Source organism: Ostrinia nubilalis, chromosome 17 (genome assembly GCF_963855985.1).
Source record: "Ostrinia nubilalis chromosome 17, ilOstNubi1.1, whole genome shotgun sequence".
Taxonomy (NCBI): domain Eukaryota; kingdom Metazoa; phylum Arthropoda; class Insecta; order Lepidoptera; family Crambidae; genus Ostrinia; species Ostrinia nubilalis.
Genome location: NC_087104.1, coordinates 8,662,887 through 8,686,667, shown reverse-complemented (window position 1 = coordinate 8,686,667; position 23,781 = coordinate 8,662,887). Strand labels below are relative to the sequence as shown.

The window sequence follows — 23,781 nt, the reverse complement described above, 5'->3', positions numbered from 1 at the left end:
TTTTTTTTCATTTTGAAAGAACAAAAACATAAAAAAGTCGTAAATGAGTTTCGATCAACAACCGCTAACCGCGTGAAAAAACCGTTTCAGTTTGGGAAAAGTCGTCTCATGAAAAAACCGTAACGGGTTTTTGTGGATCTGTTTATCCGAGGGGTTCTTTGGTCGTACTTTGCCCTTTTCGTGTCTGATCAGGCCCGATAAGAGATTGGTAGAGAGATAGAGCAGGATTGCCGCTCGTGTAATGTATGGCTAGAGATACACTATTACACTCTCCTCGAAGGTTTCTCGATACGCCAAATGACCTATTCCGAATCTTCCATGTAATACGGGAAAGATTCTCCAGACCCAATACAAGATTGTGGGAAAATAAATGTTAAAACAAGTTTTTTTTATCTTTTAGTATTTTAACACTACTACATTCATGTTCTGTTGTTCTGTGGAGTTAAAGAATCTAAGGCTCCGTATTTCTATCTGATATTTTGCGAAAGAATTCTTTAATCATTAATTTGAACGAATAAATTATTCATAACATTACAGAGAGCCTTATTCGCCCTCTTTTAAAAGCAATTTAACGGAATCAAGTAATCATTTCAATTAATTCAAATTCTTTCAAGCAATGTTGAGAGAAATATTTATTACATTTCAGATTTGATTCAAGGTCCAAGGCACTTCAAGAGATGTCTCCATGATCTAATGGTTACAATGTTAAATTCCTCGGTTGAGAGGCCCTGGATTCGGTTCCCAGATGGAACGAAAAAATTTAATTTGTGTAGGTACTTATTGTAGGTTTAATTAAGCTCGATTAGGCTTGAAACAATCAAATGTGACTTCGAGTTGTGAAAAACAGTAAACTGTCTGATATCAGATGCATTCAGAGGTTTCTAGTCTAGAGTCTGACACAGGCTTATGCCTCTACCAGGGTCGTCTCAGTCATCAAAACGATAGAAGATAGTGAATCTGAAAATTATAATTTTGTTCCAAAATACGCCCGTAGGTATTAAATCGAACACACAGCGTTGAATACAGCTCTGTGATTGGTTCGTGTTTCACCCTGTGCATCCACGCGCACTGTGAGACCTCATAGTAATGTTTGTGAATACGGGCGTTAGTTTATTATTACGAAAGTGCTCTTCTTACGGAAAAAAAATGGAAAAAAGGGTTATTCCGAAAATCATCATCAGATCCGACTGCCCACATACAAAAACATATGTGCATTACATAAAACGGAAAACCATATTCATTTCAAATATTTTCATGGATAACAATGACTGGAGCGATAAAATAAATATTCGTTTTGCGTTTCAGAATAAAATTATTGCGTAAGTAATTAATTTACCACTCGCAATGATATTTGGTGCGAAATGAGATGGAAAATACGTAGTATTGAATTAGGTTTTTAATACCACCTGTATAGTAGTTCAAGCAATAGCTATGCTGTTATAAAACACTCTTATAAAAGCAATGATAAGTAGGAGGACTAATCAAGCTCTACCACCAATCAAGTCGAGCCTACCAGTAGTATTTCCATATAGAGAGTACGAGTATAGTAATCCACAGGATTGCATTTAATTTTAGTCAGAAATGATAAATTATAAAAAGCTTAATCTTGTATTAAATTAATCAAATGCAAAGAGCTTTTTCAGGCTTTTTTGCTAATTGTATTAAAATATTATTTATTTCTCGATTCTAGGTATTAAGAAAACACTTTATGAACAAAGAGATCCAGCACCTAATCCCACTTGTAAAATATATTTTAATTCTCTTTGTGAGCGAACTCTAAGGAACTTGGTTGAACATTAATTCGAGATAGTACATATTAATAAGAAATTATTCAGCTTTGAAATAACGCAGAGGTTTGAGAGCATTTTCAAATTGGTATTTAACCTCAAAGTGAATATTAATTAGTTTTAAAGTCCGTATTTTAAAGTAGGTATAATCGTTATAGATAGACTCGTTATTGTACACAGTACTAACAATCAGTAGAAATTTACGATTTAGGCGATATTATCGCTTGGCAGCGATCTCTTCAAGACAACTCAGTCAGCAGCTAAACGTTTTACAAAAAGATGAATTAATTACCTGATGATCTGTTCTTCTATCGATGAACATGATTGTTAATTACCAAATAATTTAAATTAACTAAAGCACATTATGAACTGAAAAATTGTAGCAATTCAGACTGGATGATAAAGAGTAATCTCTATCAGCTAACTACCAAACGATGAGGATAAAGGAACTTTAATTAAGTACTTAAGGAATTGTTAAGTGGATTACATTGCTTTTAGTTTAAGATTCAGCCTATGGATTCAGCAGATGATAAAATAAAGCTTTTCTAAAGTATCGATTCCGTCTTATCCAGATAAGTGATCCAGATAATCCAGATCCAGAAAAGATATCCAGTGAGAACGTAAACATGTTATGCCCTAAACCTAGATCATTCAAAGATAATTAGTCTTAGACATGTTTTATTGGCTTCTGTTGGCAATGGCAAATGTTTTTTAATCGCCCGAACGTCTCATTGTAGTGCGACGTAGCGTCTGCACACGATAGTCGGAGTCGCAGAGAAACCGAGTAGTTAGTGAGTAACAAGGTGTCAAAACCTTGACATCATTCCGTGGTTTGTTTTCGTTCTTCCAAGAATATTAACAGACTCACTGCCCTTATCCAAACAACAGCAAGTGCATACCAAATGAAATTCCCCAGCTATTTTTAAAACGGAAGCGATCCGAACTTCTGAACTGACGAAACTAAATCATACGAAAGAAGATATCAGCAGAAGTTACAATGACCAAAATACTGTACACATTCAAGGTTGAACGTTCGCATTCTATAAAATGGCCGTAACAGCTTGTCGGGTGATTAAGACACAACATGTCAGAGTGATCAGAGAGTGTACTTACTGGTGTGTCGCGGGCGCAATGGGCGGGGGTCACTCACACTGGGTTAGCACTACACTATCAGTGGGTCAGCGGTGGTGTATCAGAGTCACTGGCGAGTAAATTTAGCGCGTTGTCGCGTTGTCGCGGAGCGTGGTCGCGGCGCGAACGACGGCCGAGGACTACTAGGGCGTCTCGCCGGCGCCCGCCCGGCCGCCGCCGCCCGCCCGCCCCGCGCCTTATCACACGAATAAAATTTATTTAATGGATAACCGGCCGACGATGGGATATCCATTGAAATTTTCCCGTTTTACGACGCGATTATTAATGACTTAAGTGGTGTTTGGCATGTTTTTTCCGATCCTTCCCTTTATGATTATGGACGGGTGTTTGCCTACGGCGTTTATTGCTGAATTCAAATTGAAATTTGGTATCGGCCGCATTTTTGCTTTAGAGCAGCACACAAAGATTTAGGTTATAAATTAATCTTAGCCAAGAGTTTTCATGCCCACAAATTCAAGAACATTAAACCATGAGGTACTTAATAAGTAGGTACATTGATTTAACATGAGCTTATTTTTCAATATACTGGAACTATTTCATTTTACATTTATTAAGGAGTACTTACCTACTCAACCTGAAAATTTTACAGTAATATCTCGTTTTAGATTAAGCTATTAAAATCTTCTTAATTAATTAAGCTCACATTCCCCCTGCACTGCTATAAATTCATGTAAAATAGTTCTCTACTTTTACTACTACTTATTTACGACTAAGTATGGGCTACATTTGAGACGTAGATGCTACTACGATAGGGCGTGGTTAGACATACTATTACCTCTATACAGCTCAGGCAAAAGGTCAAAACACTTTCTGTATGAAAATGCGTGCCATTAGTCAAGAGAGTTCGTTATATCCTGAACGACCTCGTTTCAGCCAGGATGCGGTATGTTTTCAGTTTTCATAAAATAAAGGGTATATTATTAGTTAGAATCTACAACCAGTCCTTACCCTACTGTTATTCAATGATTTTTTTTCCATTTTGTTTGTTGGAAGTTACAGTGTAGAGTCCACACTGTAAACAAAATGACATTAAAATTAGTGATCGCTTCACGTGGTGGAATAAGTTCATCATCATCATCATCATTTCAGCTATAGGACATGCATTGCTGAACATAGGCCTCCCCCAATGATTTCTATGTTGATCTATTGATAACGGCGGTGGAATAAGGTAGGATAATCACAAAAAAGTATCAAAACAATCACGAAACTGAATATGATAGTTATTTTTTGTAAGCAATAGGGAGATTGGTTGAATATTATGTCGTTACATTATAAAAGCTCGACTCACACTCAAGCATGAATGCAGTACTGTGATTAGTTGAAGATCAATGATAATGAATGCATATTTTATATAAATGATATTGTCTACTCACGGACATTGCCCGCGGGCGGCGTGACCGGAGGGAGCGGCGAGCGTTCGGCGAACGAACGATCAATGTTCGGTTCGCGAGCGAACATCTAAGAAGACGATCCTGACGCACTCTCTTCAACGACTTTGCACAAAACGGTCTCGATAACATTGTAAATTTATACCGAATAGATAATTAATTTCATACAGTCCACTCTTTTCATTTATAAACTTCCACTACACTCACTATCGAAGTAACATATATTAAACAGTTTATATTCTGAAAAAAAAAATGGTCGTAGTATTATTTTGGTCCAAGTTTAAAAAGAACTTGACTTACGAGCTTTTTGGTCAATAAATGATTCAAAAGAAAGTAATGTTTTACCCACGATTAGTTGAAAGCTTTTGTTTGTCTGTCGCTCTATTACAGGATTGGTACTCTATAGGTACTTCTCTACCTTTTGCATGTTTTATCACTGTTAATGTGTTTCGAGTACTTAGTTACCTTTTTTGGATACGACTTGCGATTGATGTCTAAGCCAAAATAGACTCTATGTAGACTTTTTCGTTTGGTTCATCAGATTAAGTAAGAAGAAGATCTAGGTAACTATTGTTAACAAAGAAAATGTGCTAATGGATCGTAATGGATTCCAATTTAAATAATTATCATAGGACATTTTAGTCACATGCTTAATTACTCCTGTTTAGACATGTCACCCTTCAAGTACTAGCGAAACGAGACACAATAGAAATCGATTTTTACTAAGGTAGTAAGGTAAGTGAAGCAGCAAATCGAACGCACAGCGTTGAATAGAGCTCTGTGCGTCCACGCGCACAGGGTGACACACGAACCATTTTGAGACATAATAGTATTTTTTGTTAATACGGGCGTAATTTTCCCTACGTTTAAAACATCCACATTAATGACGTCATAGTTGTGGAAATTAAACGGGCGTGAAGAACATGTTAATGGTAATCTTAAATTAGTAAAATGTTGGTTAGTTCATGAAACCTAAAAGTTTAGCGACCTTTATTTAGTGTACGAGTATGTGCCTTCTTCTAGACTAGTTCAATAGCTCGTCTTTGCTCATTAAAACTTTTCCTTCAAAACGGACTGTTCCACATAATCATGTTCCAACTTTCCATTTAATAGTTTAGTGTTAGTATAAAACAGAACAAAATTAATTATTATTTCGCTCAGTTTCGTTTAAAGTTTCTTGGTGGTTATTCATTTTTACTCAAATTAAACATTTGGTTTTATAATCTTTTGTTTTATTAATTTTCATGAGTACGGTTGTGATTTTATTGCATTAAAGGCTGCACTTCTTGGCCACGCAACACCATGGCCACCGAGAAATGTCATTCTTTTTTATCTACGAAAACGTTTTTCTTTTGTTTTTCCTCTCGATCTCGACTCTCAAATCCCGCACTAATACCACAGAATAATAATAAGTACATACTACGTACAGAAGTTTTACTTCGCGAAGGTATTTAAAAAAATGTATGCTCAATGTCATTAACAATATGGTGTAATTTAGCCTGTCTCAAGAGTCAAGCACCATTTTTTTGACAAACGTCAGTGATCGGCACTGCGCCGAAGCTATAAGGCTGACTTCGGTAAAATGATGTGACGTGAGGTGCCAAACTGCGGAAAATGGCGGAGGAAATACTTGATTTAGCATGAATTATCATGAATAATATTAACTACTTCTTTACCTCTCAGTGTCTTGAGGCAACTTAAAAAAGTACATTAGGTAGAGTACATTTAGGTAAAGTAAGGTAAAAGTTAGGTAAAGTACATTTAGGCAGTTAAATACTGCACAGTATTTAGTACACTATTTTCTTTATTTTCTTCCATCATACACAAGAATACGCGTGCGTGAGTCAATGTTCACTCGTATGTGAGGCCTTGTCGAATAGTATCCTGTAGGTGGGCCATCGTGCGTGTTATGTTTTCGAAGTAAACTCGCGGAGATGAACAGGCCTGCTAATACTCGTAAAGCCTAGAGAATCTAAGTGAAGTTTTTACCTCAATTATTGTTGTAAGGTAATCAAATTTTGATTTTTTACCCACAGGCAGACAAGCACCAGAACTAAATACTAATATTATATTATTACATCTTGAACCTAATAAAAAGGTTACGCTTCGAAGAATGCTCGTAAGTATGTCCATGTCATTATAAGAGTCCCTTTTGATGCGAGGCCGACGCACTTAGACGCTACCATAAAGCAAGTGTGTATAGTATACAGGGTGAATCTTTCAAGTATACGTGGCTTAAAAAGTATAAAGGAGTATTTATGAGGATATTTGTTACTCCTTTACGCAATAAAGCAAATACATAAAAGCATCCGATACGTATTTAGGCAACCAAATGTGTAACAAGTAATTTGTCGAATCAAATTAACTCCTTTAAGCAAACAATAATGTGCACGTTAGTATGTATTGTGTTATGAGTGGGTTCACCACAATAGTCCAGTAATAGACGGGGATTGAACTAGCGTTCCTAGAATCTTGAATACGCAGTTGAATTATTTTGTTGCCTTAATCTAAAACAATATTTGCTCTTTAGTTTACCTGTACACCTATTCTCCAGGACTCTATCTTCACAATAATTTCTACTCCAGGTTTGAGTAAGTAGGTACCTAAAACATTTTATGGAATTCCAATTTAGTACTATTGTTATTGACCAAAACTGGCTCTGAGGGCCCTCGTCCACGGCGACTTTTTGTAGCGATGCAGTCGCGCTGCTGTAGCGCGTTAGTAGCGCGTTGGCATCATTTCTGTAGTGCGTTGCAAATGCGACTAACGCGCGTTAGTAGCGAAGATGTTATTTACGAAACGCGCGACAAAAAGTCGCCGCGGGCGAGGGCCCTGATACTCCTTCAACAATTTGTCGTGATTTCTAATAGTTTTGTTGACCAACCACGCCCTCCAAGATAGCTCACCCTGTATGCTATTTTCGTAGTGATACCATTTATGGAATTTGGACCCAGAGGACCGCCCGCTGCGGTTGACCTGCACTCGCCCTTTGACCTTTTTGCCCGTATTCCTTACTGGAGATTAATGCTTGCTAAAATATCATACGCGGCACGACACGCTGCCTAATGCTCCGTGACTCAATACTTTTCCAACCTACTTTGCAGTTTTTGGGAATGGCAACCTTCGTAATGTGTCCACAGATTAGGTAAGCCTTTTATGTGAACACCTAATTTATGATCAATCTCTAATCTGGATAGCGCGTTTATAAAAATTGGTTGGGCGGAAAATATTGGATGGAAAAATTTCAGTGCATGAAGCATATTATTATTATGTTACCACTCTTTTCGGTTGCATACTAGGGCACTGTTTAAGTTGTGAGCCTCGACAACATAACGTGCTGTTAGACGATATCTGATACTTTTAATGAAAAGTTTGACATTTTTGACTACAACCTTATTCAAAACTTTTTATCATTTGAGCACGTTTTGTATTATTAACATTGAATTGAAAATTATCTTGACTACAAAAACATGGAATTGACTTGCGGAAATTTTTGCGCGAAGAGTTATTATGATTTTCGACGTGGTTAATCAATACAAAACTGAAGCGGTCAGCTAAATTTCACTTTTGGTGATAAAGATCTGTTCTTGACCATTGTAAAACGCTAGTTTATGAAGTATAATATTGTATGTCATTGGCTCACCAGTGAACTTTGCGAAAGTCGTCCAAAATGACTAATAGTGGCGGAAAACATTGATGTTGTCAGAAAAATGGAAGAGAAATCTCGTCATGTGATATATCGTAGGATTGAGATAATCCTAGGCATTAATTCCACTAGCAGTAATAAAATATTGTATGATCATATTTTGGTTAACACGTTTTTTTCTCGCTGGATGTCACAAAATTTTTCAAACGCTTAATAGGACGCTTGTGTCGTTTAGTCCTTGGAAATGTTTGATAAATAAGTTTAAAAAGCTTTAAAAGACGTTTTTAAAATTGTGACAGTTGACAAATTAAGGATCTATGCATAATGATCCTGAAAATAAACAGCTATCGACTATGGAGGTGTTTTAAGATGAACCAATTCCAACAAAAGTCCCATGCGCTCGGAACACTTTGAAACTTACGGTCGCTTATTTTTCCGAAATACCCGATTATATGACAGAAACTTTACTAGAGAAATTTAGAATGGTTAATTCTTAATAGTAAACAGCCACTTTTTTTCCAAAAGTCTTCAGTTTAATAAGGGAAACTGACCAGCATAGTCGAATCGCCATTCGTGACGAAAATGTGAGCTTTTACACGTCTCGTCAAACAACTGACTATTTGAACACTCAAAATAATATGAAATAAACAGGTTCAACGCTACAAAATTCTTGCTTGGAATCTAAACACTTCTTTTGGTACCCATATATTAAAATTGAATGCGTGAACAGCGATTTATGTAGCCAGAAGCAACTGTCGGTGCGGTCAAAAACCATGCTTTGGAGGTGCCTCAAGCTGAGTGGAAAAAATGCTATGAAAAGTGTTTCGGACACATTAAAAAGTACATAAATCATGAAAGACAATACCAATAAACGCAATCAATATCATTTTAATAATAAACTACTTTGTTTTCATAGTTAGGCTCACAACTTAAATAGTGTCCCACGTACAGCTAGAGACTGGAATTCACTGCCCGCCGATAATTTCACCGAGACTGCTTAAAACATAAGAGTAAATAAATAATAGTTACTGCTCATTTCCTCAGATGTGATGGCGAATAAAAAGTACCTACCTAGTGTGTTAGGTGGTATACTAAATCTTTTAATAGGTACTTTCTATGTTACAATTTTAACTCACTTATTATGACCCATATAAGATCAAGCAAGGTTTAAAGGTGCCTGGAATTAAAGGATTTCAACTTTTTATTTTCTAACTAGCGGCCGCCCGCGACTTCGTACGCGTGAATCCCGTTTTACCCCCTTCATCTGATCTTACGCAGTTTAGATTTTTTCATGCAAATGTTTTTCCCCGCTAACTCCCGTTCCCGTGGGAATTTTGCAATATCCTGTAGTAACTAAGCTTTAAGTTTACTAAGGTACCTGCATGCCAAATTTCAAGCGTCTAACTTAAGCGGTTTAGATTGTTCATACAAATGTTTTTTCCCGCTAACTCCCGTTCCCGTGGGAATTTTGCAATATCCTGTTGTAACTAAGCTTTAGGTTTACTAAGGTACCTGCATGCCAAATTTCAAGCGTCTAACTTAAGCGGTTTAGATTTTTCATACAAAAGGATTTTCCCGCTAATTCCCGTTCCCGTGGGAATTCCTAAGTATCCTATAACCTGCCCAGGAGTATGAAGAATAATTGTACCAAATTTCGTTAAAATCCGTCGAGTAGTTTTTGTTTCTATAAGGAACATACAGACAGACAGACAGACAGACAGACAGACAGACAGACAGACAAAAATTTTACTGATTGCATTTTTGGCATCAGTATCGATCACTAATCACCCCCTGATAGTTATTTTGAAAATATATTTCATGTACAGAATTGACCTCTCTACAGATTTATTATAAGTATAGAAGATTAAATACAATTCCCACTCCAAAAATCTTAAGGCACACCTTCATTGCGGTCACAAATTGACTTTCACATACATTTTGTACTCGTAAGTTCATATATCCAGTTCCTGCTTATAAATGAGTTCACGAGCCCCATATTTCATGTTGATGGCTGCCATATTCCCGCTTGTATTGCCGAGGTTATGCGTCACGTGCTGTCCTGACCCTCGCGGGGCATCCTTTTATACCTTTTAAATGATGGAAGAAGGCACAAGTTACTTAATGTGAGGTAATAAAAAAATCATAGCCGTTGAGGGCCGTTCATTTGGTTGAAAAGTTTAAATGTGACTTCAATTTCAATTATCATCATAACTAGTTATGCAATGTGTGTCATATACATACAATTAATAGAGTTGAACTCATTGGTATTTTAATAGAGTTGTAGAGTAAACAAGAGAATAGCTGAAAGTTTTCGTAGCATGTAACATGGTACACGGACATTGTAGCGGAGTAGTAGCACCATGTAGCACGGCGTAGCTACGATATTTGAGAAATGTTTGAGGAAGGCGTTTGTCGAGTAGTAGACCTAAAGTCAGGATAGCAAAAATATCAATTAATCGTACCTAAGTTGACGTAAAGAGCAGTAGGTACAATACCTATCACCTCCATCGTTTTGCCATAAGCTTTATGACTCCTTTTGAAGATTTATCCTACATAATGCTAACACTGTCTAATTACTGATTCACAATACTACTATTTTCAGTTAAGTTTCTATTACAAACACAGCTCGTAATTATTATTGGGTGCGTGACAGTTTATATAAGTTTATATGATATAAATTCATTTCAATAACGTTCATATTGTATAATAAACGTATGTTATAATAACACTTGATATAATTTTTTAACATATAATGTTTACTTCATATAATAAATCATTTCTAATAATATCATTTCAGATACCAATCACAACGCATAAAGACATTTGATATATACCTTACTTAATCTAAGACTCATTTGATGTAATTTTGTTTAATATAAATATAATTTCATATAACCATTACTTGTAATAAATATTATTTGTTATACTCTTTAATTGATATAATTTCTGATAGATATAACTTTAAGTATGTTCTTTTTAAGCTTGACTTATAAATGACTTTAGTGACAAAAACGAATCGCCGTAAAACCGACTCCACGTAGTCTTGTCTGCCCTACCCCTAGAGTGTAATTTAGAAGCGCGTAGGCACGGAGGGGCGAGGCGGCCCGCGGGCTGAGGAGCAGGTGGCTGGAAGCGAGGCGCCGCGGCTGAGGCTGGCCGGCGAAGCCGGCCAGCAAGCCGAAGACGCGGTGTCGAGCGAAAGCCATCTGCGACGATTAGCACGCGAGGGACCGCCAGAGCCCCGCAGTGCCGGAGCCGTGACAGAAGTCTCAAGTTTTTAGTCAATTGCATGCTGCATGCCTGCATGCCTGCTTGCTTGCTTGCTTGCCTGCTTGCCTGCTTGCCTGCTTGCTTGCTTGCTTGCTTGCCTGCTTGCTTGCTTGCTTGCTTGCCTGCTTGCTTGCCTGCTTGCTAGCTTGCTTGCCTGCTTGCTTGCCTACATGCTAGCTTGCTTGCTAGCTTGCTTGCTTGCTCGCTTGCTTGCTTGCTGCATGCAATGCTTATTATAACAAATGAACTTTATATAAAATTATTATTGTTATATGATTTAAGTTTTATAGGAAAAGAATTTTATCTCATTTGATTGTTCGACATTTTATTTTTATATGATTTGAATGTTATTTGTTTTAAATAGTATACATTGTAAGTTTTATAGAAAATATTCATTATATCAAACCATTTTATATATCAGTTAATAGTTATTTGTCTTAAAATTATTCGTTTTAAAATTATATTATTCGTTTATTATAGTAAATAATTATTATATTAAACGATTTTATATAATTTGATGTTATATCCTCTAAGTATTATATGATATGTAGTTATATCATACATTACACACCCATTATTATTCTTACCTTCTCTTCTGTACGAGTACGTTCGTCATTACATCTGCATCTTGCTCCTAATTGACAGCTCTAGATGAACTCGTATGCAATTCCGTTAACATAGTTTGATAAAACACGCTGCAGATTCTCAGAACGAACCCATTTAGATAGATTTTCTCGTTCTGACGACTTTCCTCTCTCCATTTTGATAGATTTTCCCGTTCTGAGGACGTCTCTCTCACTACACTGGGATCAAACTCGATCGTAACGAATCGTAAGCCGTCAAAGAAGTTTTCTGTCCTACTTCACAAGTTTCGTTTCAATTTATAACTTCAGTTGAATTTTCATAAAGTGCTTGCAATCGCTAATTAAAGTCTGAAACTGGATCTATTGACGTCACTATTTGCTTGTATCAGAAAAGATAAACTATGACGTCTGATTATGTAATTCAAGTAACTTAAACTAACATCAATTTCTACGCCAATTTTGTATTTCAAGATCAACTTCAGCTTTGTAATTAAAAGTTCTAGGTGTCTACCATTTCACGTTATTAAAATATCTTCAAAGTTCAGTCTCAAGCCTGTAATTAGAAACGAAGCTCAAAACCTACCGAAAGATAATTGTAGATTTAAGTCTATAATAGGCTAAATTCTTTGGCCTAATCCATAGGCTTCTTAAAACTGTTCTTGAGTGAATAAATATCCTTCTTGCATGTATCGCTTAATCAGGGCTTCAATCGCCATCGATCTTTCGGCTATCTGCTAATGTTATAAAGTGTTAATCACATCAAAATTATTTTTTTCTCATTATTCCTGAAGCGCCTTTATAATTTGCAATTGAGATTATGTTATGAGAATAAGTTAACAAGTATGAAAATACCGACCTTTTTATTGAAAATGATATTATGATCAGCTTGATTTATGGGATACCTACGAAAAAAACAGGCTACTGTTTACATTTGCAGTGATGGGTACAGGTACAAATCGCTAGTTATTTGTTTTTTTTTTATGTGATAGGAGGCAAACGAGCAGACGGATCACCTGATGGTAAGAAAATTAAATGTAGGTCAGACTCACGACACCATAGCCCCAGCATATTGCACCGACTTGGAATTAATCCAGCCAGACCACATTATCCGTATTAGGTACAACCACCACATTATCAATTAACAGAATTCCTATGGTAGCACATAAGACCCTCTTTTTTTTTGTATAAGATACCTAATAGTCAAGTTATTTTTTGGGTATTGCTAGTCAAACTGTATTTTCTACCACTTTTACTTAGGATTAGACTGATGCCTAGAATGTTATTTTATATTGAAAATCATTATCATCTTCATCATCATCATTTCAGCCACAGGACGTCCCCTGCTGAACATAGGCCTCCCCCAATGACTTCCACATCGCACGGTTGGTAGCGGCCTGCATCCAACGCCCTCCTGCTACCTTTATCAGGTCGTCGATCTACCTTGTGGGTGGACGTCCTACGCTGCGTTTTCCGATACGTGCCCTCCACTCCAGAACCTCTAAAATCTTTAATTAGATTAGGTAGATACTTTACGTTGATTATTATTTATTGTTCGACAAAGGCCTTCCTTTCCAAATTCCATCAACCTAATTATCGTTAAACGTCCAAGGCTTCACAATCGGTGGACCGACGATCTTTGCATTATTCTAAAAATCAAGTCTGCTCAAAATGTCAAAAGTTTTCGCTTAAATTGTTCCTTAAGCACTCAAAGGCTCAATTTACATCGTTTTGTAGTCGATTGCCGAAAGTGTCCTCAGTGTTCGCCGTAATCTGTATGTTCATTAAAGTTTCTCGTTCACGGGTCATCTACTGCTATTAGTTTGGGAAATTTTCCTGCTGTAAAGTGTTCCCGGGAAGACGCCCCGAGGGCCCGGCCAACGAACCGGGCAGTTTGAACACTGTTGGGATGAAAGATCTTAACATAGTCGTGTCAAGCTGTTATAAAGATAGTTAAGTGTACGTCTAAGTCTAACTTAGAAGTAAATACATTTTAGCTTTAATGTAGGTAAAATGTTGATGCCCATTAACCCATTAATGTGACTGACAAGTGTTGTATGATGCATGTAATTGTACCTAAGAAAAAGCATTAAAAAAACCGAAAGTAAGGCATACGTCTTAATAAATTGCTAACATAACGAGATCTTTTGCCGATCTGTACTTGAAAATTTTCATTCTATCGAGCACTTGCCTACGAGGTATCTCTCGTAGTTAATCGTCGCCTTTGATCGCAGCAATTGTTGCACTGTTGGTTTTTTAACAGGTATTTAAGAAAATATCGAATAATTCTTGATTACGAAATTGCTTAGGTACAGGATGATCGCTCATTGCAGAAGACATGACAGAAAAAAGTAAGCTTTGCAGAATTAGTTCCCCCCGTCAACTTTTCGTATATGCTGGTGTAGGTAAGTTTGAAAACGCACGATTCGAGTGAGAAATAAAAAGCGTCCATTAACGCCTTTTTCAGCCGTCTTGGTATTTGTTCCGTGCTTCCACTTTGCATTCCACCAAGCTACTACAATTATCCTTAATGCTACATTTAAATGCAAAGACCTCACTACTCAGTATCACAGTAGTGCCGTATGCAGTTTGAACGAAGGAAAACTGCTCTAAGTGGGACAATAAATTAGCATTCCATCTGGCTTCCTAATTGGACGTTAATCAAAGTACAGCAGACGGCACATTAAGGCTGGGTTGCACCATCTTATTTTAACAATCGTCAAAAATCTGTCAAACCCTATACAAAAAACACCGGTTATCGTTAAGTTAGGTGGTGCAACTCAGTCTAAGCTAAACACCATGTTATACAAGTAGTACAATAGAACCATTTTGAAACAATAATGTATGAGTACAGTCTGATTGAACTAACTTCAGACTTCGCACACTTGGTAGTTTATTCTTAGCGCAATGTAAGTTCTATTTCAAGCAAGCTATAAGCACAAATTACATAATAGGTACTAGTTAGGTAAATATTTGGAACAATAATTTACACGTTTCATATTTTCTTATGAAAACTGAAAATAACTTCAGCAAAAAACGATGTCACTTCAGCAAATAAATTGCTGTAATTAATTAAGTAGGTACAACATAATTGCCCTAGATCTATGGAATAGTTTTATTTTAGGTAGGTTAGTATGACATTTATTGGGTGCATTTTTCAAAATCGTTATAAAGGCAATTGTCGAGCAGCTGCTGTTAAAATTAAATGCGATAAAACGAGTATGTTTACACTAAAAAGTTAAAACACTAGTATAAAACCACAAACACACTGTATTTTCAGAGCCAAAGCATTTTCATTAACATAATTGTACACTACAAATCCAATTAGCAGAATGCGTAAATAAGCAAATAGAGCTTTCTATTATAATTTGTAGTACCTATATTACATTTAGTTAAAAATTTTCAGTGACTCCTACTTATATTATACATGTAACTTTGTCTAAAACCTTTTAAGTAGGTACTTTACAATGACTCTATCAGTCCATAGATAGATTTTAAGTAGGTAGATAACTTACATTAACATACAGAAAACAGAATTGAGATATTTCCATGTCGCGTCGTATCCAATAATGATAAACTTCAAAAGTTTCAGCCGGGGTAAGTATTTTGTGTTATCTATATTGGTCAATTAATCGAGAAATCTTTAGATGTAGATGACTATGATTAACAACGCGTGTCCTAGCTTCCAACTATTTGCCCTTGGTCAACCCGATCTCCTAATCTTAATTTCGTAGCCCTGACATCACCCTCCAGTGTGCTCCAGTTGTGTGACGTCATGTCATTAACATGAGCAAACTCCAATTCATCGAGGGTCTAGACGATTTTTCATTATCATTCTCAACATCAATCTAACGTATTTACACTAAGTACCTAGTATACTAATACAAGTATATGTTTTTACCTATGTTAAAATATTGCTATTTGTAGAGAATTGAAAACTACCTATCTTAAAATAGCGCAGGAATATCAAATATCCCGCCTATTCCAGATTATGTTCTCGTTATTTGCACGTTTAGTGAACGATGAGAGCGCTCTTAAAAAAATAACTCTGTATGTAATCTTTCATTGCCCTGCACATTAGATAACAAAAGTACCTACCTTGCTTGAAAACTCATTGATGATGATGATCACAAAGATCTTTAAAAAAATAACATTATTCAGTTGTTTCCTCAAAGCCTTCATCGCTACAAAAATATTTGGAGAATCGATTACACGAGTCCGATTAAACGTTAAAATAGTAGCTGTTAAATTAGTAGGTCGATGAATAGCTAGGATTATTTTTATCAGTTTATCTTAAATGAGAAAATTGTGAATGAAACTAGTCATGTTCGCATAAGAATACTTATCAAAGTTTAATTCTATAATGATATTATTGTTATTGTGAAACTAAACCAATCGTGTATTCACTACCGTAAGTAATAAATTAAAAATACTGTGTTATAATATTTCCTATGCCTGATTTCTATTTTAGATACAATAATTTTAATTCTTTAGTACATGTAACTATTTTTTATGTGATGATAACGATAATTTTGTTTAGAAACATAATATTAGAGAATTTTTGTTGATATTATGTTTGCGCACAGTAGCGCGCTCACTCAAGGTGGATGCTTTTGGTACCATTTGCTAAAATCGTTTATAATGCATCAGTGTAGATTCTGTAGATGTCTCTGCCTAAGATTAGAAAACCGCTTGCAATAGAATAATGAATAAATTAATAAATTATGATCTAAAAAAATTGTTTTGAATTTTATAATCAAACAAAATTTAAGTTTGTATATTTCTAATAAAGGGTTATTTTTTTCTTAATACTCTTATTCATTAGAAATTGTACCTCAACAGATGGATTCCTTACTAGAAGTACCAAACAGTGAATTGCCAAAACTACGAGATCTCTTCCGAACTCACTGGCCGCATGGAGTAGAGGGCTTTTGCCTCCTCAGCGCCAATATTTTATATCCTGCTCTTACAGAGTTTTTTAGTTTCAAATTCTATTGCCCAGGCGGCAAGATTGCTAATGGATTGGTTGCAATTAGTGATAAGGTAATATCCTGACATTCAAAAATTATTTTTTCATACATTGCTGCATTGTTTAGATTTACGTACGACTAGTTAATTTAATCTTTTTAGGAATACTACCAAGTGTATATTTGTCCTGTAACAGAAGATGTATCTATAATGGAAAATGCATTGTATAAAACATCTGTCATTGACTGGAATAGAGTTGTCACTGTGCCTTCAGCTAGTGCCAATGTTGTGGCAGCCCTGAAAAGGCTTTGTAGTCGATTGGATTTAAAAATTACATACGAAAACCGATGCTGTAAACATCTACTTGACAGAGATAATAAACCATTTGATTTAAGGTAATAATAAAAACAATTACATACTTAATGTTGTGGCCGAATAAGTTTAATCTAATCCGATGACGCGACGTCACTGTTGCGAAAACTAAAAAATCTACACCGTTCAAGAAGGAGAGCGGGGAGTTGAATTTTGGGTCTCAATGACGTAATATTAAATTTATCAAAAACGTTAATGTCTTAACGTTTAATTTATAGAAAAATATTTTTAAGTGCTTAGTATTAAAATTATTTTCCTACTTCCAGTGACCCAGTAAACACATACGTTGGTCCTATGAAACGTGAGCACCTAAAACTAGTGAATGAAACTTGGACGTTCTACAGTGATCGTTCTTACAGCTTGTTTGAAACCTTAATGAATAACGGTCTCACCTACATGCTGTACTCCTCTGAGGACCATTCTCCTGTTTCCTGGATCACTGTGGACGAAGCTGGTGCCTTCACACATCTGTACTGCTTAAATGCTTACAGAAGGAAGGGTTACGCTGAATATATTACCAAGGTGACTGTCAATGACCTCCTCCAGCAAGGAAAAGATGTACTGGCATACACATTAGAGGACAACATCAAACCTCAAAAATTATTCGAAAAGCTGGATTTTGATTTTCTTGGATACGTGTGGTGGATCCGTTTGACGAAGGATAATAAAGAAAATTAATTTCCAAGTACTTCTTCGTAATGTCTGCAAGTACCTAACTAAAGTGTAAATAAATAGTGAAAAGTAACAATAATCTTTTAATTAAAAACCCTGTTGATGCAAGAGTATCAAAATAAGATTTAAAAACTACTTTGATTCTTTATTAGATGTCGCTAGTGTAAAAGGGTAGGTACTTTAACAATTTAAATTATGCTATTCTAAATCTATTGCCTATACCTGTTACGTTACAAATTAGATTATATTTTATCAAACACTAGCAACATTATAGCAGTAAAATATTGACCAGATAGATATAGCAACACCGGCCATTTTTAATAATACTCGGTGACTCATGCGCATCATAACAAAGCGAGCGGACTCGTACACTGCGTTTAGTCGACGTGACATAACAGGAAAAAGTTTGCATTGTATTTTAGTATCAAAAACAAGAATGAGTGATACAGACTCCTTGCAGTATTTACCAATGGAGAGATGGGGGGAGCTTGAAGAGGCTTTCAAGGCCGACTGGCCAAGGGGTATATCTGGTTACACCGCATTGAGGACCCAACGGGACCTAGCCAGCCGCGGACTGGGCTACGGATTCAAAGTTTATTGCCCCTTCGGCGATGTGTCCAGCGGTATGGTGGCCTTGAACAAGAAAGTGAGTATGTTTTTGTTTCATTGTTTGAATATGTGACGTTAAATATGGCGAAATAGTTGTACACGGTACGAGAATGTTAATTGACTTATGAGTATCTACCTACTACCTTACCTCATTCTAAACGGAAAAATAAGTACATATGCCAGTAAAATATTATGAAAATATTTTCCTTCAAAATAGTGATTGCCTGCACATCTTTGACACGACAAATAAGAATACAACAAGAGATAAGTACCGGCATCTGTTTGTTTATTGCGATAAGGAAAATATGTGACATCAAAGCGAAAAAACATTGAATTTAATACAATTTTATTGTTATGTTAATTTTTATAAAAATCTCCGAAACATAAAAAAAGATCATTCAAATTCCGAACAATTTTAGGGCACACTCAATGAAGTTATAATACAATGTCCAAGTGATGACACTGCGCAGCTCGAAACAGCCGTATTATGCTCGAAGATCATTGATTGGAACAACAAAATAATGGTTCCGTTCATGCCAAAACACATTCTAGAAAGTGTTCGTAGGATAGCAGAAAACCTTAATTTAGATATAGAAGCGGAAGATACGGAACCGAATGAGCTGTTTCTGTTACCTAAACATACACCAATATATCCCAGGTAAGCCTAAGAATCCAACTTCTTTATAGGTAGGTACACGTTCGTTTCATTCAACTAAAAGACAAACTGCTGGAGGGTTCTGCACTGCCTGCATCCAGGCACTTTTCAAGACCTTCATCAGATCGTCGATCCATCGAGTGAAAGACCTACATGTTAGTACAAAATGTAAAACTATTATTATTCACATGGCTCGTGTTTCACTCAATTCTTCTTATTTATTGAACTGCATAGTTTACTTTCACGTGTAATTTTGCAGCCCTTCAAATCCTGACTTGAGTATCAAGTCACTTTTGGAAGATCATCTCTCCACCGTCGACTACACTTGGCGGAACCGCTACGAGGGTTCTCTCTGGCTATTCGGAATTCTAATCAAAGCTGGTTACGGCTATGGACTTTTCAAAAACAATGAACTAGTCTCATGGGTCCTCCTCAATGAAGTGGGAGCTCTCACTCATCTCTTTACTTTAGCAGAACACAGGAATAATAAGTACGCAGAGATTGTGCTCAAATATTTGTGCAACATTTGCTTGGAAAACGGCAAAGATGTCTTCGCTTATTGCAGGAAAGGAAATAAAAGTGCCTGCAAAGTCTACGAGAAATTAGGTTTCGAGAAATTCCACGAAGTGCGATGGTGCTTTATAAAACCACAAAATTAGGAAAAATCGTGTTGCTTATTTTAATAATATAAATGTAAGGTTACCATAATAAATATTTAAAGGTAATGATTTCTTTTTTTTCCATCTATCATTTTATTCTCCGATTTTAAATCGAAATGCAGTCCAGACGATGTAACAAAACTTCGATAAAAAATACTTGTAATTTTATAATAAGCCTGAGTTCCATAAACATACCTACTGGCAAAAAAATAGTTACCTAGGTACTGCAGCGCATATAATAAATAAATAGCACGAAACATAATTATTCTCATACATACGTATTTAAAACAAAAGCTAGGCCGTTCTGGCTTTCATTCAGGACATCTCTTCCTTCCTCCTCTTATTCGAAATTAATTACACCTTTATAATTGGTTTTTCAGGATACACTAAACGAGATTATAATTCATAGTCCGCGGCTCGATACGACCCAGCTTGAAAAGGCCCTAGTATCGACAAAAGTAATAGATTGGTCCACACCCATACTAGTTCCCTGCTTGCCCCCGCATACCCACGAATGTGTGAAGAAAGTGGCCCAAAAGCTAAACTTGAATTTCGAGGGAGATGATGAACACACTCCTCATGATCTGGTGCTTTATGATGTACACAAGCCCGCATTCGATGTTCGGTAAGTTCATCAGTAAGAAAGAAAATGTTGCAATTAAAAAGAACAACTTTTTGTTGTAAGTAGCTACTTCACCTTCTTTTGTTTTGATCTTCTTTAAAAACTAAAGTTAAATCTCTTGTTTTCTTTGTCTTCAATTGTTTTTAATCCATCAAGTTTTGTAATCTAACACTTAGGCTGAGTTGCACCACCTAACTTTGCGGTAACTATAACGAAAACCGGTGCTTTCTGTATGGAGTTTGACAGATGTAGACTTTTGTTAAAGTTAAAGGAAGATGGTACAACTCAGCCTTAGACATCTTGCACACATTAGAAGTAACTTATTAGTAATCTGTGGTAGAACGTCCAATACAGAAATCTGTAAAAATACCTAAGTATAATCTTTTTTGCAGCTTACCTGATGACGTGACCTTTCAACTTCTAACAGAAGACCTAGTAGATGCTATAGACGCCGTGTGGCCGAACCGCTATGACAGTTCCAAGTGGGTTTTCAAACTGCTAATAAAAAACAAAACCGGCTACGGTCTTTTCAAGAACAAGGAATTGCTTGCCTGGGTTTTTATCAACGAAATAGGTGCTTTGGTACATCTGTACACTCACGACGATCACAGAAATAAAGGATACGGGAAAACAGTAATGAAACTGCTTTGCAATAAATCCTTAGAAGAAAAGAAACCGGTTTTCGGGTATTGTATGAGGGAAAATGTTAGTGCCGAAAAACTGTACGAAAGTCTAGGTTTTGAGAAATTTTATCATGTAAACTGGACCATGTTAACGCCAAAATAAACTTTAAAATAAGCAATTGCATTTTTACTTCCTTGGTAAACTATACCTACACTTTTACTCGTATATATAAAAATAACATCATCAAAATAATATAATTTCTGCTGGAAAGCTGGAATTGTTAGTAGAGAAAAGCAGAATGAGAACAGCAAACCTACTTAGTTACAAATCAGTATAAAAATAATCTAACACCTGAGATTTGAAATCAACCTAATAATTGAAAGCAATAATAGTACCTACGTAGTTAGTAGCAAGGTATTAATTAGTTAAAACTACGGTAGAGCACTATTTAGGCCATCATCATTACATCAACCACACTATTTATGTACTACACAGCTTCTAGCAAGCGGTTTGATTGGCAGTCAATACTGCTTTAACTTGAGGTAAACGTTGAAGACAGCGCATTTTTTATCCTGTTGTACCTACCTATAATGCAGTCCCAGCTGTTGCCAGTTACTGATAACACAGTTTTATTTATTTCGTGATAACAATTAATATGTTCTTACGCAGTTATCTAACATCTCTACAATCTTCGTGTACAATATACTAGAACCAATTGAAATACATTTAAGTGCTTAGTTCCGATGCCCAAGATGATGCAGTTCAGATAAACGCTTATCATTATTTGGAAATACTCGTAACTTATGATAGGCCGTAATGATACCATTGACAAATAAATTTCATAAGATATCACGACCATATAAATAATTATGACAACAAAATAACACTTATAAAACCAATTAACCTTAGTAGAATCTGTTGAATTACTACTTACTGTCGCAAAATGGATAGCAAAAGTGACCCACTACACTTTCTGCCTTCGGAAAAATGGGGGACCTCGAAGAAGCATTTAGGGCCGACTGGCCCAGAGGAATATCGGCCTACACAGCACTACGAACCCAAAGAAATCTACTGGACAAAGGACTGAACTACGGCTTCGAAGTATACTGTCCCTATGGTGACGTTAGCAACGGTATGGTCGCCTTGAATATCAAAGTGAGCACTATTTGTAATACATTTATACTACTTTGGTATTAGCTGTTACAGTTTCAGTTATTCTAAATTCAATAAATCGAATGTAACTAGGTACTAATTCTAAAATAAGAAACTGAAGCGCTCCTGAACAGATAGGTATAAAATTACATTCCATTTTCCAGCTCATTGGGTAAATAATTACGGGGATTTTAGGGATCGAGTGTCGGTAATAATATTCTTATCATTGTCTACAGCCGATTGATGTCTGGTTTTGCGTACTAGTCGGTTTACCTTAGGTAGGTACAGACACATCAGACTATACATTTCTGTTGCATATTGACCCCTATAACAACTACATAAGATCTATGTGGTGTTTACATTAACGTGCTGTCGTCTGTTTAGCAAAATTGAATCATACGCAATAATAAATATGATACTTTTGTTTCAGCACAACTTTTATGAAGTTTGGATTCAGTGCCCAAAAGATGACACAGAGTCCCTAGAAAATGCACTTCTATCTACAAACGTAATAGATTGGTCACAAGAAATTACAGTGCCATTTATACCTCAGCATCTTTATGACATGCTTCTGAGAGTGACTAAAAAGCTTGGAGTGGTGTTTGAAGGGGAAAACTGGCCTACCTTGGATGTTATTATTTATCAAAAGACACAGCCTGCTTTTGAAAATATTTGGTAAGATAGATTAGTATACATAACTACTAATGATACATGAGTCAGTCATTTTATAGTAGGCTTGATGACGTTGCAACCTAACTCCAAAAGCAACAAAAAAAATTTCAGTGTCATCATTTGAATCTCTCTCTCTCATTCTTACTAGTATAAATTGCTTTATTTAGTAGTACGCCTTATTCAGCTCTATTATCGAACTAACCTACTTTTAATTAACTTCCCTTGCAGTTTACCAGATGGCATGCAGTTTAAGTCGGTCTCAGAAAAGGACGTAAGTTTGATATGATTGATTCAAAATGGATAATACGCTACGACGGATCGAAAAGCCTATTCAGGCTCTTGGTAAAAGCTGACCTTAGTTATGGCCTTTATAAAGACGATATTTTAATATCATGGATCTTTATCAGTGAAGTTGGAAACATGGCCCATTTGCACACCCCTGAAGAATATAGGAGAATGGGCTACGCAACCTTATTACTAAAACTTCTTTGTAATAAGTATTTAGAAGAGAAACGAGATCTTTTTGGATATTGCGAGAGTAGAAATGTAAAAGCTCTTAATTTATATAAAAAGCTCGGATTTGAAAAACTTCATTATATTCGATATACTGTCGTTAAGCCTAAATAAACCGCCAACATCAATAGCATGTTTTATTAACTTACCATTTAGATCCATTTGCATTCGCATAAGATTTTGAATTCTAGGGGAACTGCTTTATTAACTTTTTAACGACGAGTTGATCCTAGAGCTCTTTCATTTTTACGCTTTTCGTAGTAGAAAACATGGAAATGTTCATGCTTTAAACGGGCAAGGAAAATAAAATATTCAATAGAATTTCTCATTCATTCTGTTGTTGCTAGAAATAGGGATTCAATTTCGTCACCTCCCATTATAGCACCTAATGGACCGAGTAAAAAGCCTGGCTGAATAACTCATTCAGCTTTCTGTCAGT

The 23,781-nt window shown here is 36.0% G+C and overlaps 2 protein-coding genes and 2 long non-coding RNA genes across 7 annotated transcripts in view; 3 read left to right on the top strand and 1 right to left on the bottom strand.

The window, feature by feature from the left end:
- The window catches only part of LOC135080024 (receptor-type tyrosine-protein phosphatase kappa), a 188,418-nt gene extending 185,372 nt beyond the window's left edge, over nucleotides 1-3,046 (bottom strand). For all 3 annotated transcript variants that reach the window (XM_063974692.1, XM_063974694.1, XM_063974693.1), the window contains exon 1: nucleotides 2,901-3,046. The gene's annotated coding sequence lies outside the window, so the exon portion shown is untranslated. The remainder of the gene's footprint in view (nucleotides 1-2,900) is intronic.
- A 13,032-nt stretch (nucleotides 3,047-16,078) lies between these two features.
- Nucleotides 16,079-17,829, top strand: LOC135079714 (uncharacterized). The gene is made up of 4 exons (XR_010258877.1): nucleotides 16,079-16,235; nucleotides 16,667-16,867; nucleotides 16,955-17,187; nucleotides 17,431-17,829. It is a non-coding gene; the product is annotated as an uncharacterized LOC135079714 (long non-coding RNA).
- A 306-nt stretch (nucleotides 17,830-18,135) lies between these two features.
- Nucleotides 18,136-21,183, top strand: LOC135080014 (uncharacterized). Of its 2 annotated transcripts, XR_010258933.1 has the most exons (5): nucleotides 18,136-18,482; nucleotides 18,865-19,103; nucleotides 19,360-19,821; nucleotides 20,140-20,384; nucleotides 20,774-21,183. XR_010258933.1 is itself a non-coding variant. In XM_063974682.1 (3 exons), exons 1-3 carry the CDS (start codon nucleotides 18,174-18,176, stop codon nucleotides 21,165-21,167), a joined length of 948 nt encoding a protein of 315 aa, XP_063830752.1. In that variant the 5' UTR covers nucleotides 18,159-18,173; the 3' UTR covers nucleotides 21,168-21,183. The 2 variants fall into 2 exon arrangements, 1 of the variants encoding a protein (XP_063830752.1); XM_063974682.1 differs by lacking the exons at nucleotides 18,865-19,103; nucleotides 19,360-19,821 and having other exon boundaries at nucleotides 18,159-18,482.
- A 704-nt stretch (nucleotides 21,184-21,887) lies between these two features.
- LOC135080016 (uncharacterized) lies at nucleotides 21,888-23,470 on the top strand. Its single transcript, XR_010258934.1, has 3 exons — nucleotides 21,888-22,160; nucleotides 22,588-22,832; nucleotides 23,058-23,470. It is a non-coding gene; the product is annotated as an uncharacterized LOC135080016 (long non-coding RNA).
- The last annotated feature ends 311 nt before the right edge of the window (nucleotides 23,471-23,781 follow it).

Coding starts and splice junctions, on each gene's coding strand:
- LOC135080014 (XM_063974682.1), top strand. CDS start 18,174: ATGCGCATCATAACAAAGCGAGCGGACTCGTACACTGCGTTTAGTCGA. Junction 18,483..20,139: donor TGGTGGCCTTGAACAAGAAA/GTGAGTATGTTT, acceptor TTGGTTTTTCAG/GATACACTAAACGAGATTAT. Junction 20,385..20,773: donor AAGCCCGCATTCGATGTTCG/GTAAGTTCATCA, acceptor TCTTTTTTGCAG/CTTACCTGATGACGTGACCT.